We start from the raw sequence: 19,751 nt of genomic DNA on the forward strand, positions 1-19,751 counted from the left end.
TGCATGATTAACAGGGGAAGTTTCTCACCATAATGGTGAGTTGAAATCTCGGCCGCTTTGATCTCTCCTAGTGCTGAAGTGGAGTGTTTTGCAGCAGCCAGCAAAGTGGATGGAGGGTGTGTTACAATGGATGAAAAGATGGCCATTTAATACGAAATCTAGATGTCATTATGTCGCCAAATCAATTCTAAAAATTCTCCCAGTCTTCCTAAAATCTACATATGTACTCTAGCCATGCTATTCTATAAATTGAGTATTAATGTGAGTGGGGAGTACACATGTTACTTCTGGAAATTGCCACTGCATTCCTTTTTCATGCAATTCGGAAATGAATTAGGAGTTTCTTATGTTGCAACTCGTCATAGACAAATAAGGAGGCAAACGGTTTGTCAAAGTTTCAGTTCAATGTTTGGTAAGTGGAGTGGGTGTACATGGAACTCCAATAACCACACCACTATATTTTACTGCATGCATGGTACAAGAAAAAGAAAATAAAAAAAAATTCTACTTACAATTCCCACACACACACACACGCACAGATATATATATATATATATATATATATATATATATATATATATAAACCGAAGTTAAGAATGAAAAAAGTAAAGATGAAGTTCACAATATATGCATATATATGAACTTATTGTAAGCACGTTAAAATTTTCTTAAGTATTGGTGAGAATATCTAAGCCAATAATAAACACAAAAAAAAAATTGGGATGTTACATGATGTGTATATGATGAAATTTTATGTTGTTTCATTCTATAGTATAATATATGTATTATGTTTCATCATGAATGATGTATTTAAATGTTTATTTTATGATGGTGTTGAAATTATATGGAAATGTTGTAGGCACACACGTCGAGCAGTAGGCAAATATGTCGAATGGTAAGCAAAGCACTGAGCTATAAGTTTCTTCTAGACTTACTAATATTTTAATGCCAATGGAGCTGAGTTGTTATTATTGATGTTGATATTGTTATTATGGTTATCATCATCGAAATTGTTGGCACTCAATGAGTTAATAAAAGGGTTATACTGCTGAGTAAGGTGTTAAAGAATTGCTAAATAATGATTATATGAACAATTATATTCACATCTTTCTAATATAACCATGATTGTTATTTAGTAAACTCACCTTTGCTATTTTGTCTATGTTAGTATGTCTTATAATAATCGTATTATGATACGTGAACAAATGTGATAGATACTATAACTATTTCTCATGCTGAAAAGTCTGACTGAAAAAGACATGAAATTAAAAGATTTGTAAAGATTATAACTTTATTTTGTTAGTTTAGATCTAAATAATCAATCTAAACTATTTAATTCTAGTTTTCAATGATGTAACTATTATTATTCAAAAACTTGTATCTTGAACTTTTCACAAAACAACTATTGTATAAAAATATATTTATGTAAACTTTTGAGCTATATGAAATTATCTTCAGAACATTGCTATCCTATTGATTGAGATGTTAAAGTTCAAATTTTGAAGATTTATATTCCCTTTTCTATGTGTACATTATCCTATAAGTAAATAATTAAATTAAGAATAGTAATGCAGATCCTCTATAAAAAAAAATCGTGACATTTATCAAAATATTACTAATATATTATTACTGTAATTGTCAATGTACTTAAAACCAAAAAAAGAAAAAAAAAACTATATATTAATTCCTTAACTAATAATTGTAAGACCTAAAAAACATTTACAGAATCACGTGAAACCTGAGATGGTAATATCTATCGACCACTTCCACAACTGGCATGAAGTACCGTTCAGATCAGTTTCAATGAGATGTGGGGAATAACGTAACTTTTACATTGGACTTCTACAGATGATAGCACACTAACTGAGTACTATTTAGGTACAAATACTTCCTGTACATAGTGTACATTTTACTCAACCACACGACTTGAGAAACATCATGTACAGCAACCTAATTAGAATGGAGAAAGAATACTACTAACTTTGACATACGAATGAGACGGGGGGGGGAATTGATTCAATCATGGGAAACTTTACAGGATGGTTGCTGAACTTTCAAGAAAAGGAAGCTTCCATTGCTTGTATAATTGAGGCAGTATCAAATTTGAAATTCCTAAAGCTCCTGCCAGGTCCCACATCAATAATATGAGAATCAGATTCGGGTTTTGTTGACTGGCTGTCCACCACTATGGAGCTACTTCCGGTAGAACTGTGTTTTGCCTTCCATACGGAAATTCCTTAACAAAAGTAAGGGATTGTTAGCAAATCATTACAAATTTAAGAATGTACAGTTTGGAAAATCTACAAGGATCGAAATAAGAATGCTTTGCAGTACTAAATTTCAAACATTATTCCAAGCTGTAGTAGCAAAGCAATCTGCAAAATATCGTAGCTAACTAAATCCAATACTAACATTTCACTTCTCCATTCTCAACCTTAAACCCTAAACTCTGAATAAACTCATGTCCAAAAACAGCCAAGAGATAAGTAACTGAACTTCAACCCTATGACCTCGGCAGTTAAACAAAAACATCAATGATGCTTGTAACCAACAAGAAATTGGGTAAAATAGAACTTACCTTTAAGAGGCAAATCAGGCCTTGGAGCCATAGCAGGTTGGTGTGAAGAAATCCACGATTTCAAAGATCTGCATTAAAGTAGTCAATCCTTTTTAATTTCAACAAACCATGGAACATTCACAAAAACTATCAAAATCATATCCAGTTGTACTCACGCCAGAAAAGGGGCCACCATATAAAGCTTAAGACCAGTGATCCCACGAGATATCACTTCATCACTTGCTGGTTGAAGTTCATCAAGCCGGTGCCATGCAATTTCCTGCACAGATAAAAATTTCTCAGCATTCTTAATACTTATCACCAACAGTTGTCAATCAAAAACAATTTTATCATGACTTTGACTTAAAACAAAGAAATACAATCAACTTGAAAATTCTTGGCAACAACACTTTCAATTAGAGGTGCAAGGAACAAACTATACAGATCCAAATTTCAGTAACAAAGATTCAAATTACTGGCAACACTTGCCCACCCACACCAAAAAGGATGAAATAACAAAGCATTATATAGAATGTACATAACAACTCTATTTGATATCTCTGTTTCTGAAAAGTGAAAATTGATAACGCAATCCTAGCCTCACATCACTACTACCTTGTTGGAGTTTCCTCTAGCCTTCTTTTTTCTCCTCCACTTGCTCAACATCAGCATCACTCACTCTTCCTTCATACCCGTTTGACTTCTTTATCAAACTTTCTTGCACTTCTTTAACAAACATTCTTGCAATGAGGATAAAATTGCCCACATTTCCTTTGGAATTTCATCAAACTTATGTGCAGGCTCCAACCACCTTTTGTGTTCTAGTCAAATGGTGCTTTAACCTATAAATCCCACCATTGAACACCTCACAATATTTGTACTTAATTTTTCTTATACTCACATGAACTGAAACCAATGTTATCAGTGGCTGAAGCATGGCGATCATAATAAAATTTTTTGTATATATATATATATATATATATATATATATATATAGCAAAATGTGATACAAAACTGAAAAAAATAACTACATATTAAAGAAAGGAAGTTTTGAGAGAAAAAGAATAAAATGATTGTAAAATAGAGAATAGAAGCTGAAGTTATAACAGAAAAACAGAGAATTAAAAATAAAAATAGAGAAGAAGCTTGGAAGTGAAAAGAGAAAAATAGAATCAATAAAACAGAATAACAAGGAAAAACGAAAAAAATGGGGGAGAAAAACAGAATGGGAGAGGGAAAAATTAAATGGAGCAGAAAAACAGAGCCCAGAGAAGCAAAATGGAAAATAGATGCCAAAAAACAGGGCCCTCCACTCAGTTGCTGAAAAACAGCTGGAATGGATGTCTTCTCCAGCAAAAATAGTGAAAAAGGAGATGAAGGCTTTTGAGAAGGAAGAAAAAAGTGCGAGAGAGAACATGCGTACATACCGCTTGCTTGAAAAGAGAGGAAAAAATTTAAGCAGGCAAAAGTCCATTTTGCCCTTAAAAAAAGCCCTAAACAACACTGTAGCAAGGGCTAGATCAGACTTACACTCCCTTTCAAAGATGTGAGACAAAGAACAGAGAGAAAGAAGAGATGCGTGATTTGAGGTTTGGGCTCGCAGGTTTTCTCTTTGGACTGGGTTGGTCCATAGCCCAACTCAGTTTCTCCTGTCAAGAACGCCATTTCTGCCCTGGCTGCCGTTACCGCCAAGCGCCTAATAGCCATCATCGGGCCACTACTGAAAACCGCAATTTTTCACCATGGTCATGGCAGTTTGGTAGAAAAATGCCATCATTACCTGTCATGGTGCCATCATAACCGTTTTTTAACACTAATTGAAACACGTTTCCACCCCACATCACCCATAGGCAAGAGTACATTTCAGTATTTTCCCACTGCCACCAGACCCACTCAAACTAACCTCATTAACGCTGCCAGCAATACTATTGTTACCAGTTGTTGCCATCTTTGGAAAACAAAAAATAGAGTACACAGCAATAGGAAAGGGACGCAGCAATAGAGCACACAACACAAAGGAAAATACAACATGAAGAGTGACGAAGGAATGCAACACTGACAGAAAAAGCAGAGGGGCAAAACCAAAGAAGGATGAAGCAGCAACAACACAGAAGCAGAACACAAAACGCAGAGAGACAGGCACAAAACCACAACCCACAAACCCAAAGAATTATATTTTCAAAGGAGAATGTTAGGGGATACGGTAGAAACATGTAAACAATTTGCGAAAAGCATAGTTTTTTTTGAAAAGATATAAGAAAGCATTCTTGATATCAAGTTGAAAAAGAGTTCAATGACAGATGACAACCATAGATATGAGTAACTGAACAGATGTCATTTTGGCTATAGGAGAGAAAGTGTCACCATAGTCCAAGCCAAATATCTATGTATAACCTTTGGACACCAAATGAGTAGTAAGGCGATCAATCTTACCGTCAACACCACCGTTGACCATATAGATCCACCTACAACCAACAAGAGACTTCCTAGGAGGAAGAGGAACAAGTTCTAAAGTACCATTATTCTAAATAGCACACATTTCATCCACCCTTGCTTGTTTCCAACCAAGATGAGAGAGAGCATCACCTGTAGACTAAGGAATAGAAACAGAGGACAAGGAAGACAAACAAGTATAATGGGAAAAGAACAAACGATAGTAAGTCAAAAAAATATAATGAGGAAAGAGATTATGAATAAAGCATATATATTTATAAAGAGCAATGGGAAGTTCAGTTTCAGCAAGCAAGCTCGGAAGAGAGAGGATGAATGGCACTGGAAGCAAGTCAAAATTAGGTCCATCGAACATTGGCAATACAAAGAGAGGCTGGCAACTGTAAAACACCTGCAGAGAACACAAAGAATGGTTCTGCAAAAGCATAAGATGGTTCTGGTGTAAGATAGTTAAACTAGAGGGGGGAAGAAGTAGACTCAGAGACTGAAACAGGAGGACTAGATATAACCAAAGGAACAGATTCAAATAAAGTAACATTAGCAGAAAGAACGGAGGATGGCATTCTATTAATAAAGTAACATGCAGTAAGAACATCACTCTAAAAATGATGAGGAACTTGACTATGACACAATAGAGTACAAGCAACTTCAATAAGATGTCTATTTTTCTTGTTCAACAACCCATTTTGTCGTAGACTACAAGCACAAGAGGTCTAATGAAGGATACGTTAAGAAGCCATAAAATTTTGAAATTGATTAGATAACTATTCACAAGCGTTATCACTTTGTAAAGTACGAATTAGAACAACAAATGAAGTTTTAATTTCAAAAAAGAAAGTTTTAAAAATAGAAAATAACTCAAAATGATCTTTCATTAACCAAGTACATCTAGAATAATAATTAATAAAGGTAACAAAATATTTTGATGCTAAAGTAACTACAATACAACTTGGACTCCACACATCAGTGTAAATTAAAGAAAAAGGAAAAGTAGAACGATGATGGATACGACTACTAAAAGAACCACAAGTATGTTTTTTTAAATGACACAACTCATAGGACATAGTAAATAACTTGGAAAGTCTTGGTACTGGTTGTTGTAACTTGGTTAAACTGATATGTCCTAACTGAGCATGAATGAGAAGGAAAATCAACTGCCAAACCAACATGAGTCATGAGCAAAAGTATTTAACTAGTACAGGACATGAGACTCACATCAGGTGTCGATCAAGGAAAACAAAATTTTTAGTGAAAGATGATATAATCAAGGAAACAAGTGAGACGACTAATGGATAGTGAGTTAAAAATAGAAACATAAAGAACATAATCAATAGAGAGGGATAGATAATGATAGACAGTACCAATACCCTAAGATTGTGTTTGGGACCCATTAGCCATTGTGACAGAGAATAAATAATCAATTGTAAAAATAGTGACAATAAAATAGATTTATTACTAGTAATGTGGTCAGTAGCCCCAGAATCAAAGACCCATGGGCTAAGGAAGGAAGAGTGAGAAACATCAACAAAAGAATTACCCGCATGCACAACAAAGGCAATGGAACTAGAGGCCTCACACTCCTCCAACCATCGAAGAAATTCACTGTAACAATGAAGGAACAAGTGTTGGTGGTCCAGTCGAAGGTGCAAGGTCAAAAGGTGTGGATTGGACAACATTCGTTGCTCTTAGAGGGCAACCATAAGGCAAGGCAAAACACTAGTCAATTGTGTGGCCCTCCTTGTAACATTGGTCACACTTAAAGCGAGAACGAGATTTGTTTGGTTTGCGAGAATGAGTACAATCACTACTTTGTAAGACTAAGGCAAAGGAGTTTGACAAAGTAGAAGCAAAAGATACATTTATAGAAATAGATGGGGCTTTAGCTGGTATCAATAACAAGGTAGACCATGCAAAATCTATAGTGGGTATAGTAGGCGACCCTAAAATTTGATCGCAAATAACAGAATACTCTGCAAGCAAACCATACAAAGCAAGTAACATAAAAAGTTGTAGACCATTTTCACAATCCTTACTTGTTGAGTAGCAAGCGGCAAGACTTCATTCAAGTCAAGGAAAATGTGGGTCACTTGACCCAAATATCCAGTAGTGGAGCCATCAAATCATTGAGGAGCAAAAACATTCATAAGATTTTGACAAACCCCATAAAGGCACTCAGTGTCATTGGTATACACAAGTCTTTAGCCTGAATCCAAACAGACTCACATCTCATGAGGGCAAAAAATTTGCTTCATAGAAGGATAAATAGTAGATTTAATGACGCTACAAAGCGGAGCATCAATTTTATTCCATTTAGGTTGTTCAATTGCATCCATGGAGTCATCCTTAGTATTGAGATGATCAACATAACCTTGACCTTCGAGCCAAAGTTTGACGTCGAAAGCCCATATGGCGTAATTACTCCCATCCAGCTTTTCCAATGAAAAGGGGCAGTCACATAGTTGCTGAAAATAGGAATGTATGCTTTCAAAGGGGTAGAGGCAGCCATGGGCCAGTGTGAAACATACAAGGGCAAGAAATGCAAAAAGAAAAAAGGAATCCACAACCTGGGCAAAGAATAAAGGATAAATCAGAGTACAACAGCCTACGGTGGCCAGAAACAGTGCCAAATACATTGCACACTGACAGTGGTGCAGCAAGGAGAGATAACCGAAGAGAAGGCACACATGGGACCTTTGGTTGGCCCAAAACTTCAGGGACAGCCTGAACTGAGCATGACAAACCAGATCTAAGGGTGGTCGCCAGGAAAAAAAAAATGTCTCTAAAATGTAGCCAGAACAGTATGCACAGCGGTTCAATGTCCAAACAGCCAAAAACTGTCAAAAACTATGAATACGAACAATTTTTGGGAAAAAATTGTATCAACAAGCAGTGGGCCCACAGGGTAATCATGGATTAGGGTTATCCTACATTAGGCTCTAAATATCATGTTGAGAAAAAAAAAAAAAAAAAAAAAAAAAAACAAGAAACAGAGGATGAATCCATGTCTTTTAACTACACAATAGAACATATATCTAAAGTAGGGATCATAAGAATATAGAGTTACGTAGTTACAGTAATTACAAAGATATTAATTTCTCTATTTACAGGATTACTATAATTAAATAATTCCAACACAGTAAAAACACGTAAACAATTTGAGAAAAGCATAGTTAGTTGAAAAGACCTAAAAAGATAGGGTTATTTTAAAAAGTTAGGTCCACAACACGACCTGCTTCAAACACAAGTTTAACACATTTGGAGATGCTGCTTCAACGTGACACTCCAAGCCACTTCAGCAAGGAAAACACACCAATGCAACACGTGATTTTGACAATACTGGTGCAGCATTACTGACTAATTGGAATGTATTTAAGATAATAAATATTTAGATTCACAAGGTATTTTATCCTTAAACTTAGAACCCTTATTAGGTGTTTAATTGATTTAGTTTTTATTTAAATCCACACATAAAGAATAAACAGTAAACCGTTTGAAGCAAAAGACAATGAATGATATTGTCTTTGTGATGACCAATTCTAAATTGACAAGAAGAAACAAGTAAAGCAAATGAGTATGATGAGGAAGATCTTTCTTTTGATGATGATTGGATAGTGGAGAATGCTAAAAAATTCATATTTGGACATGGATTTGGATCAATGCAGATGATTATTTGGGCTTGGCATCTCTGAATGATTTGGAGATTCCTAATTTAGATGAGCTTGAGATCGTTGAAGGTGGGAGATGTTATGGAAGATGACAAAAATGAAGACAACAAGAAAAAGGATTATTGTGATTGGAACTTAAATGATTTGTTAGTTGTTTATAGTTGGAGTGTTTGCCTATTTTCTTTTATGTTTTAGTTATATTATGTGTTGCTTTTGTTTAGTCAAAAACTTGTGACTTTTGAGTTGTTTAAGACCTTATGAATCTTTTATGTTTGTTACATGTTTGGTGTGATTTAAGGGTTTCTTTATCTATGCTATTTTTATTCAAATAAATATGTATTTAAATAAAATTCAGCATTTTGGTTGACTCTTAAGAGTTGTATTACAATCCACTGATCCTCCTACGACCCAAGCCCCCTTTCCGTTCCAACCTTGAAACTCAAAATTGACACAACACAAAATTTGGCAATTCTCTACAATATCTATCAGGCTGGAGCAGAATAGCTACATTTTGGTCTAGTGGTGTTCAACTTGCTTGGGGCTGCTTTGGGGTGTTTCCATTTCACTTGAAATATGCAGATAGATTGGTTTTATATGTTGCTTTCTTAGCACTTGAAACCTCTGTTTTTCTTTCTGTTTCTCTATTTTCGAAATTGAGTTAAAATCATGATTTTACAACTTCTCTCCACTCTATTTAATTTCTTATTTGACCCTAAACTACTACATAAGATAATAGAGTTCTGTAATTATTAAAGATAACTTAATAGAACTTGTAAAAATACCAAAAGAAACTTCTGATTTTATTGACAAAACCCAAATTCCTGAATCAGTTCCAGGGCGGTAGTGATTTAGAATTAGGTGAAAGAATTACAATTGATTACCACCGGTGGTTATTCAAGAGAATTCCACTATCCAAGTCTTCCCAATTACCTATGACAAGAACATAACTCCACTAATCCATCATATATGACTATTTATAACAGTAACTAATACAAAATTATAGCTGTCATAACCACCAAAATTGGTTAGTTAGTGGGTTTCCTGCCTATTCCCTTCCACTTCTTTCAATTGTACACTCTCCTGAACCTATCATAACTTCAATGGTAATAACAGGAGTATGATGATAGGAATATTAAATAAAAACATCATAAAAAGAATTACATACACTGATTTCCTTTTTGGTAAGTGGAGCAAATGATGTGTCATCTTTCACACCAGCAATAATGTAAAGCCTCACTCTCTGTTGTCCAAAAATAACTTCCAGGTATTCATCCTTGCTAAGAAGTTTTGAAACATCAAAACCTGTTTCTTCCATGACCTGCATTCACCACAAACAAAAGCAGGGAAAAAAACTAAGTCAAGACTCCTAGTAAGATAAGAATCAGCTAATTCATATTACCTAGATATTTCAATCAATATCAATTTTGTGTGTAGGTATTTATCTTTCCAAGGCGTACAGTCCAAAAGCACATAGAAAAAGTGTTATTCATGACAAGATTAAGAAAGTGAAGCTCTAAAGAAGCATGCATACTTCTCTAATGGCACATGCATGATCTTCTTCATCTTTGCTCTTTTTGCCACGTGGGAAGCTCCAACTCGAACCTTTCCATCCCTTCACTAGTATGCACTGTCAACAGCAGGCATGTAAATAAATATGGATCAACATAGCAATAAACAACTCAAAGAAATATTTTAAGTCCCAAGGAGAAGCACTGGACAACTACTTGCTCAAAACTAGAGAATTTGATGTCAAATTGTAATATACATAAGCTTGAACATGAAACATCCCCTTTTAGAAAAATGAGCATTTGAAAGAGTTTACAGGCAACTTATATAACTTGACTTCATAAGCTCTTTTGGCTTATTTAAACAAGTTTCTTAGTATAACATATCAAAATAAGTCCATTTGAACTTATTCCAATAAAATTTATGGCCAAATTTATGACATAAACCCTTATGTAAACATAGCTTATTGAATAAAACCATAATTAAGCTGTGTAACTAATGTTAAAATCATGATTAAAATCGCAAGATTGTACGATTTTACGATCTGAAACCTCCCTTGCAATCTTGATCGGATTTGGGATCGTAAATCTGTAAGATCGAATGAGATCCCAATCTTCTCTCTTAGGACCGTAGGATCGGCGATCCGATCAGATCCGATCATGGGCGCGAGTTTCTGGGTCAGTTTCTGGACTTGGATTTCTAGGTTGGGCTTTTGCAGGTTGGGTTTCTAGGTCGGGTTTTTGTGACCCAGTTTTTAAAAACAGTTCTAGGGTAATTTTTTCCCCAATTTTTTTCCATTCTCTCATCTTCTCTCTTCTGTGCGACACCCATTCTCATATCTTCTCTATTGTGAACCGTGCTTCTCGTGCAACCATTGGACAACACGCAATCTCTCATCTTCTCTCTGTTTGGATTCTGATTTTGCAACTTTTACAATGTGTGTTTCAGGCTGGTCTGGTTGGTGTTTGCTGTTCTGGTTTGCTATTATGGTTCGCTGCTCTGTTTCACAATTCTCCATGGGTGTGGGTGGTTCTATGTGGGGGTGTCTGTCTCAGTTATGTGCGGGTGGATCTGCATGGGTCTCGGTTCTTCATTTCCCCTATGTTTTTACTCTTTCATTGCTGCATGGCAGATAATATTAGGAAGTTAGTGGCTATGGAAAAGGAGGGGATTCAATCAAGTGGAGCTGTAAGGAGTAGTATTGTTGGTGGAAATGGAAGTTTAAGATCAAAATTAAACAATATCGATGGAACAAGAAATGATGTAGCGTGGAACCATGGCATTTCTGTTTTTGGAGATGTTAAAAGAATCAAATGCAAAATTGTGAGAAAGAAATATATTAGAGGAGTTTATTGTTTCAAACATCATTTAGCAGGAATAAAGCAAAATGTTAGAACTTGTATGGCGGTCCCTGATGATGTTCGAAAACAAATGTGGGACATTGTTGTTAAATTGCAAGAAAAATTCATTAAAAAAAAAAACACACACACAGCAAGAGCTTGAAGAAAAGGGAAAAGAAGGTGATGTTGATGAATTTGAAAATGTGGGCAAAAGAAAAATACAAGATAATGTTGAGAGTCCAACAACTCTTTTTAAGAAAAGAAGAGTGACCACCCAATCTACTATTAATTCAATTTTTAAGCAAGGTTTGAGAGAAGATGCATGTTTAGAAATTACTTCATTTTTTTACAATAATACAATTTCTTTCAATATTGTGAAAAGTGAAGAATTTAAAAAGATATGTGAGTGGATTGCTCGATATGGTATTGGATTTAAGCCACCATCCTATTCCTACCATGAGATTCGGATAAAATATTTAAAGCAAAAAGTTGAGAAGACCAACAACATTTTAGAAAAGCACAAAGCTACATGGAAAAAACTGGATGCACCATAATGACTGATGGATGAATCGACAAAAAGAGGACTATACTTAATTTTTTGGTAAATAATCTTACAAGAACTGTATTTTTTAAGTCTATTGATGCATCTAACATATGCAAAACAGCAAACAATTTTTAAGATGATAGATGATATTGTTGGAGAAGCAAATGTAGTACAAATTGTAACAAATAATACTGCAAATTATAAGACAACAGGAGAAATGTTGATGGAGAAGAGGAAAAGGCTTTATTAGACACTTTATGCTGCACATTGCATTGATTTTATGTTGAAGGATTTTGAGAAAAAGATATCATTACATAAAGAAACTATTGCAAACAGGAAAAAAGTCACAACTTACATCTATTCTAGAACTGGTCTTATATCTTTGTTGCATAGCTTTACTCAAAGTATAGATTTAATTAAACGTAAAACTACATGTTTTGCAACTTCTTACTTAACTTTAGAATGCTTGAATGATAATAAAAGATCATTTTTGAGAATGTTTACATCCAAAGAATGAAAGGATAGTAAGTTTGGCAAAACGAAAGATAGAATGGTTGTAGAAAATCTAGTCATAAATAAAAAGTTTTACAAAGATATTCTAAATTGTTTAAAAGGTGTTTATCCCTTAATTAGAGTGTTGCATCTGGTGGATTCAAAAGACAAGCCAACCATAGGTTTCATTTATGAGGAAATGAATCGAGCCAAGGAAAAAATTCAAACCAACTTCAATGATGTTAAAAATTGGTATATTAGACTATTTTATTTTGATAATTTATAGCTTTGGTTTAAAAACTCTTTTTTGTTTTTAAAAACTCTTTTTTGTTTTTCATTCTTTAATCTCTAATTTCATATCACTATGGGAGATAATTGATGAAAGATGAGACAACCAATTGCATAGACCTTTACGTGCTGTAGGCTACTACCATAACCCAATTTTGCATTATACTTCGGATTTTGAAGTTAAACGTTGATTATATGAGTGGTTAGAAAGAATGGTAAAAAACATGGATGAAGTGAATAAGATCAATGGTCAACTAAAGTATTTTAAAGCGAAAAAAAGATATTGTGATACAAAATTAGTAATTACTAGAATGAAAGTGAAAATTCCAGCACAATGGTGAGAATCTTATTTTGGAAAACATCAAGAGTTACAAAGATTTGTCATTCATGTATTGAACTTGACATGTAACTCATTTGGTTATGAGCGTAATTAGAGTGCTTTTAAAATAGTAAGTTATTTCTTAAAACTACCAAGTGGACTACTTTAATTATTGTGTTAAATTATTAGTTAATATTGTTGATATTTAGGTTCACACCAACAACAAAAAATCATTTAAAGCAAAAAATGATAAATGATGTTGTATTTGTCATGACAAACTCAAAATTAGGCAATAGTATCAAGAGGAGAAAAGAGCCTAACTTTGAAATGATAATTGGATTGTAGAGGAGGAGAATGAGCTAATATCAAATATGAATTTAGATGAGAATTTAATTCAAGATAAAGAAACAAGTAGTAGTGTTGATAGTGCAAGTACACCTATGGATGATTTGAACCTTCCACATGCTGATGATAATGATGAGGCTAATGTGGATGATATTGATAAAGATAACTATTTAGAAGATGATTATCCTGATTGGAGTTTGCAAAATTTATTGTAATAGATTAGTACTAGTTTGACTAATTATGTGTTGTATTAGATCTAAAATCTATGTCTTTTAAGTTATATTTAATTAAATTATGTGATTTAGATGTTAATTTCCTTATGTATATTTTATATATATATATATATATATATATATATATATATATATATGTTTTAAGTATAATTTTACATGTTTAGTAGGATCTTACGATCTATTTTACAATCCCAAGATTTATGATTTTTGATCCCCTCCCAATCCTAGGTAAAATCCCGATCTTGACAACATTGTGCGTAACTAAACACACCAAAGTTGATAATTTAAAATTTGAAGTTAAGAAGCTATTTGGTTTAGTCCCTAAAAATTTTTTGTCAAGATCTAGTCTCTAACAAATTGAACAAGTATTAGGTTGACTAACAAAGCTTCAACTCAGTGCTATCATATGACAAACATATGATAGAACTTTATCCTCATCAATACAAAGTATTTAAAAATATTTTAAAATAAAAGCTTAAATAAATTTAGTCCCTATGAAAGTTGTTGCATTAGGAATTAGTCTCCAAAATAGGTTTGTAGAATTCAGACCCTAATAAAGTAAGCAGATAAAAATTGGTTTTTCTTTATAACAACAATCAAGCCTTATCCCACTAGGTAAGGATGACTACATAGATCACACAATGACATTGAGTTCAAGTCAAAACCCAAATTTTCAAAAATATTATTAATCTAAAGGTCTCTTTTAATAACTTTCTCTCGCTAAGATTTTTTTGGATCTCCCTCTATCATTTTTTACCATACTAAAAGTCATGTCATCCAATTTTCTCACTAGTGCATCCAATAGTCTTCTCTATACGTAACCAAACCACCTTAACCGGTTTTTAGTCATCTTTTCTACTATAAGTGCTACTCCAATATTCTCACATATACTATCATTTTATATCTTGCCCGTCTAAAGGTCTTTGTCTTTAGATTAAAGTAAATGAGAATAAATAAGAAACATAATTTTAAAAAAAATTCTTATGTTGATGAGAATAAGGGTATAATGAATGCTTCACATGTGACACTACAAAATTGAAATTCTGTTAGCTAACTCAATAATAAATAAACATAGATTAAAACCAAGAATTAATTTTTTAATCGCTTAATTTCTCTTGGGACTAAAGCTTACAAAATCTTTTAAGGACTAATTCCAACAGCAACTTCTAGAAGGGAGTAAAATTTTATTTTAAATATTATATGCCGATTAGGATAAGTGTTTGCCTTTAGATGGCCCTGTTATATCTCTAGCTGATATCCTGTTTTCCAAATAAGCTAATCAAGTTGAGTAATGAAACCAAATGTATATCTGGTTTTGCTTATTTTAGTAAATTAATCTTTCATTCATTTTAGCTTGCAGAAAGAGCTCTCAAAAAATAAGCGATTATTTCACTAAATAAAGCTTTAGCAACCATGCTACTGGTTAAGAATTGACTGCATGTACAATATGATGGGATCATGGAAAGAACTACTTCATCTCCCCTAAGCAGTAGGGTCCTAAATTACTTTGCTTCCTTATGATTTAGAAAAGGTTATGGCTTTTGCCCTCCTTCTCATAGAAACTGGTTCAGATATTGAAAAAAGACTCCTTAAAATAAGAAACTCCAGTACAGTTCAGGTATTAAAGAAACCTAGTTCTCTCCCAATGTCAAAAGGCCCCAATCTCCTCTCAATTAATAAGATCCCCCCTCTCTCAACCTGTCCTCTTATTTTTAAGTAATCTTCCAGAATTCTTCTCTGTCCCAGGTCCCAGCCAAGCAAAACACAAATATAAAAAACTAGCTAGCTGTGTGTTTGAATTGAATTATTTTGGTTGATTATTTTGAAAACAAATACTTGTCAATCTTGTTTGGTAACTTTTAGAAAATCAGCTCTTATAATCTTTGATTACTTTTTTATTAAGGAAACAACTTATTTTAGATAAGAAAAATTTTGAAGCTTATTATTAAAAATATTAACTTTTTTTAATTTATTTATCAATTTATTATCCTTAATTATTAATTATTTTAAATACAAAACTAACTATTACACATAACTTCATATCCTTTTCTAATTTTACCCTGAAAATAGTTATTCTTTTATTCAATCCAAACAGAATAGATTATTTTTTAAAATTAATTTTTGCTTAACACATCCAAACATAAAACTTAGGCTTAATTGCAATTTTGGTCCTTTTAGTTTGACACTTATTCAACTTTAGTCCTCCAATTTCTTACTGCAGATTTTGGTTCCCTTAGTTTGGTACTTGTTTAATGTTGGTCCTTCAACTTGTAATGGCACAATTTTAGTCCCACTAGTTTTGAAACTTCTGCAATTCTGGTTCCCCTATTTTTAGAACAAAGAAATTGCATCCATTAACTCGTCATTCAAATTTTAACAGAGTAATGAAGTAGATGTTAATTATACTGATGTATCTGAAATCATTTGACTAACCTTGCTGAAATACTGTCCCATGATAATGTGCACTGATGTGGAGTCAGTATTTTGCTCTATAATTTTCATGTTCAAATGCCCTTTGTTTATTTGTATCGCTCTCAGATCCCCTAATGAATTTCTCTCAAAATTTTCTTCTTTATACATAGCGCATAAACTCATAAACATATTTAACAACAAAATATAATGGAGACTTTAATATAATAAACAACCAGTTCATCACTTAGTTAAAATTTGAATAGCAGGTTAATAAATGCAAAATTTAAAAAAATAATACGGAGACTAAAATTGTGTAATTAAAAGTTAGGGGACAAAAGTCAAAACAAATGATAAACTAGAGGGACCATAATCAAACAAGTGTCAAACCAGAGGGACCAAAATTGTAATTAATCCTAAAACTTATTTGTATAATCAATTATCATAATAATCAATTATTAGAATAATTTATTTTTTCAGATAATCCAAAACACACTAACTCCTGAAACACTAATTACACCTCTAACTAACTATGGACTTACCTATCACCTTCACCATTCTTTTATTCAAAATTTACATTTGAAAGTGTCTAATCATTTTAATGGCAACCAGCCGGCAACATTCATCCTCCTTACAGCCATCTTTGGCACATAAATAATTTGGAATTGACCAGTCACCAGACTTTAACCATGTGCTTCATAGTTCATATTCATACACACTGACTAACTATTGTAACTAAACATCAAAACAAAGGAAGAAATGAGAACAAAGTAACATAAATTAGTTTAAAGCAAAAAAAATATTAATTCAGGGCCATAGTTATACCATAGAGGTAAGCCCCAAGCACTAGAAAACAAGGTGCGCAAACAGATTTGCCTTACTTCAAAAGAAAAAAATTGGTACAGCTAAGAGCATTTACTCTTGGCTTACCCTTTCATACGTTTCATCAAGAATTATTGCCCCTGTTACAGGTACTCGAACCTTGTAGGAAGTGAAGTCCTTGAAAATATCGTCTATATGGGCCACATAAGGCTTCAAAACATCACAACTATTGAACACTGCTAAACATTAAGGAAAATGGTGTCTAATATACAAATTGATGCAGATAGAGAGATTATCAGATTACCACAATAAAAACAAACTGCCATGATGCCTAGCTTTATTTTTTGTAATGCCTAATCAACTAAGCCTTATAACGTCTAATAAAGAGTAAATCATAAAAGGGATAGCCCCCTCTCACCTGGTCAAAAGATGAAATTGGAGACCAACATGATTCCAATATCACATTGCGTTAATATTTGTCAGTGAGTCACCATGCACAAGCATGAGCACAGTTAACAAGCTGAGCATAAACCCAATATTCATTGATGAACTCAAGCAACAATGCATAGGATTTTATGAAGAAAATAATAAGGCGAGGAGGTAAGGTTTTCCTGATGCAGATCGGATCCTGTCAACATCTTTTTGTGCCATGTACCTAATCCTACCTAGAAAGCAGGAAAGGGCTTGGTTGTTTTAGGAATGTATTTACTATGGATAATCCATGTCCTCTGCTCACATTCTCTCATTTCACATAGTTTGCCATGTGATTTTCCCTTGTTTAATGAAAAGTATGAAAGAATGGTGTGCATGAAACTATGAAAGAATTGTTCATAAATTATTAGTCAAAAGGTATAAAGTGAAAACTTATATTTTGCTACTGTAAACTGAAAGGACTGAAAACAGAAAAGATATAGTAAGGATACATAAAGAAGTGAACTCCTTCAGATTTAATGATTTCAGAGATGGATTATTTTCTACAGAATTATCCTCATAATACCAATGTGCATACTCCACAAGAAACAAGATCCTTTCAAATGACTGAAGATCTTCCTGTGGCACATTTAGCACAAATCGGCTGCAATATAAAAACATGAAAGGGATTTTCGTGAGAAAAACTAACTAAACACAGGAACACACAATTCTACGCACAAATCAAGCGAATAGTATTAATGGCAAATAACTTCTGTGTGTTACAGAATTGGAAGACACAGAATCACAGAACATAGAACAGAATATAATAAAAACATATCACACTGTACATGTAAGTCAAATCATTTCAAAAATCTCGACTGATATTAGAAAAAAGAGAAAAAAAAAAAAAAACAAATGGTTACACTAGCAAAAAGAATTACCCTTTGAGTAATCCACAAATAGGCAGTTGCAAAACTGAAAATGTAATAGTTCTTTTCCAGCAGAACCTTCTCTTTCAAAAGTTGCATAGCAGTATAGCAAGCAATAATTTTACAAATCAGCAAAGGAAAAAACCATCATCTACTGCTTGAAGCTTAGTTTACGATAGCCATTATCTTACAACCCAAATTTACAGTGACAGCAGAAATGTTTCTAATGTGGATAGAAAAACAGAAATTAAGAACAATTTAAGAGTCAAAGAAAAAGAAAAGAAGGGAAAAGGGTGTTAACAGAGAAGCGAGAAAAGAGAAAGAGAGAGGGACCTGCAGAGATCGTCAAGGAGTTCTTGAGGTGGAAGACCGTTCTTAGAGGAAGCACTCGGAGAACGGTGATGATTAGCCATGCCTGCGAAAGCCTTTCCAGTGTCGATTCTCAAACCCTAAAGCCAAACAAACCTTAGAAATAAAATTATTGATAATAATCTCAAAAGGGAAAAGCTTCTTCCACAATCTTCTATCAGCTGCTTACAGTAAACAGCGTTCGGCTCTCCCTCGAACCGGATCTTGCTCGCCTTAGATATAGGGCCCTTTCTAATTACAATTATGACTTTCTCAACATTTTAACTTCTTATATATTCTTTTAACCAAATGCTTCAATTCAATTTTAAAATTAACCGCGAGCTTTTTGAATCTCCTGCTTTTTTATTATATCAGGTTTTTATTATAAGTAATAATTTAGTTAGTTTTTTTATGTAATTGATTTTTGTATTTATTAAAAATAAATTAAATTAAATTAAATTAGTTTTTTATATACTCTACGGATATTATAAATTAAAAATTTTAAATAAATAGTTATAAAATATTACAGGACTATTTTTATATTTAATATATTTTAAAATAAAATATTATAATTATTAAAAATAAAAATTATTATATTAAATAAATTGTCAAAATTTTAAATTAACATTGAATTATAAAATAAATATGATATAAAAAACTACTTTATACGATTTAAAAGTAGAGAAATCTTATTTAAGAATATGTTAAAAAAACACTCGTTTGTAAGAATTCTTCCAAAATCACTCTCGTTCTAAAATTATTATTCGCAAATTATATATAGGAGTTGCTTGCTTATGTTATACAATTATTTTAAAATTTAAATAATATAATTTAATTATTAAATTTATTATTATATTAAAAATATTAAATTTTAATTTAAGATTAAATTCAAAAAATAAATATTTAATATAAAAGAAATCCTACGACATAATAAAAAAGGAAATATTATTTCTTAAAAAATTCTTATTTACAGTAACTTTAAAGGATGTATCATGTATGGTACGAAATTCTTTTAAGTTTTTTAAAAATTTTAAGTTAGAAATGTTAATTTTTCATGTTTACTATAGCAAAATTTTAAAATATTTTTAAAAT

At 32.7% G+C, this 19,751-nt stretch overlaps 1 protein-coding gene across 2 annotated transcripts; it reads right to left on the reverse strand.

Annotated features, from left to right (window-relative positions):
• Positions 1–1,605: 1,605 nt before the first annotated feature.
• Positions 1,606–18,925, reverse strand: LOC113857984 (mRNA-decapping enzyme subunit 2). 2 transcript variants are annotated; one of them, XM_027490352.1, is made up of 9 exons: positions 18,850–18,925; positions 18,645–18,760; positions 17,895–18,046; positions 17,080–17,207; positions 10,205–10,300; positions 9,839–9,991; positions 2,734–2,837; positions 2,579–2,646; positions 1,607–2,236 (listed from the first exon to the last, which is right to left on the reverse strand). In XM_027490352.1, the coding sequence occupies exons 2-9, from the start codon at positions 18,722–18,724 to the stop codon at positions 2,055–2,057; spliced, it is 963 nt and encodes a 320-aa protein (XP_027346153.1). In that variant the 5' UTR covers positions 18,725–18,760; positions 18,850–18,925; the 3' UTR covers positions 1,607–2,054. The 2 variants fall into 2 exon arrangements, with proteins under 2 accessions (XP_027346151.1, XP_027346153.1); XM_027490350.1 differs by having other exon boundaries at positions 1,606–2,236; positions 18,645–18,869.
• Positions 18,926–19,751: the final 826 nt, after the last annotated feature.

The sequence above is a fragment of the Abrus precatorius genome, unplaced genomic scaffold, assembly GCF_003935025.1.
Source record: "Abrus precatorius isolate BTA unplaced genomic scaffold, Abrus_2018 Scaffold2, whole genome shotgun sequence".
NCBI lineage: Eukaryota > Viridiplantae > Streptophyta > Magnoliopsida > Fabales > Fabaceae > Abrus > Abrus precatorius.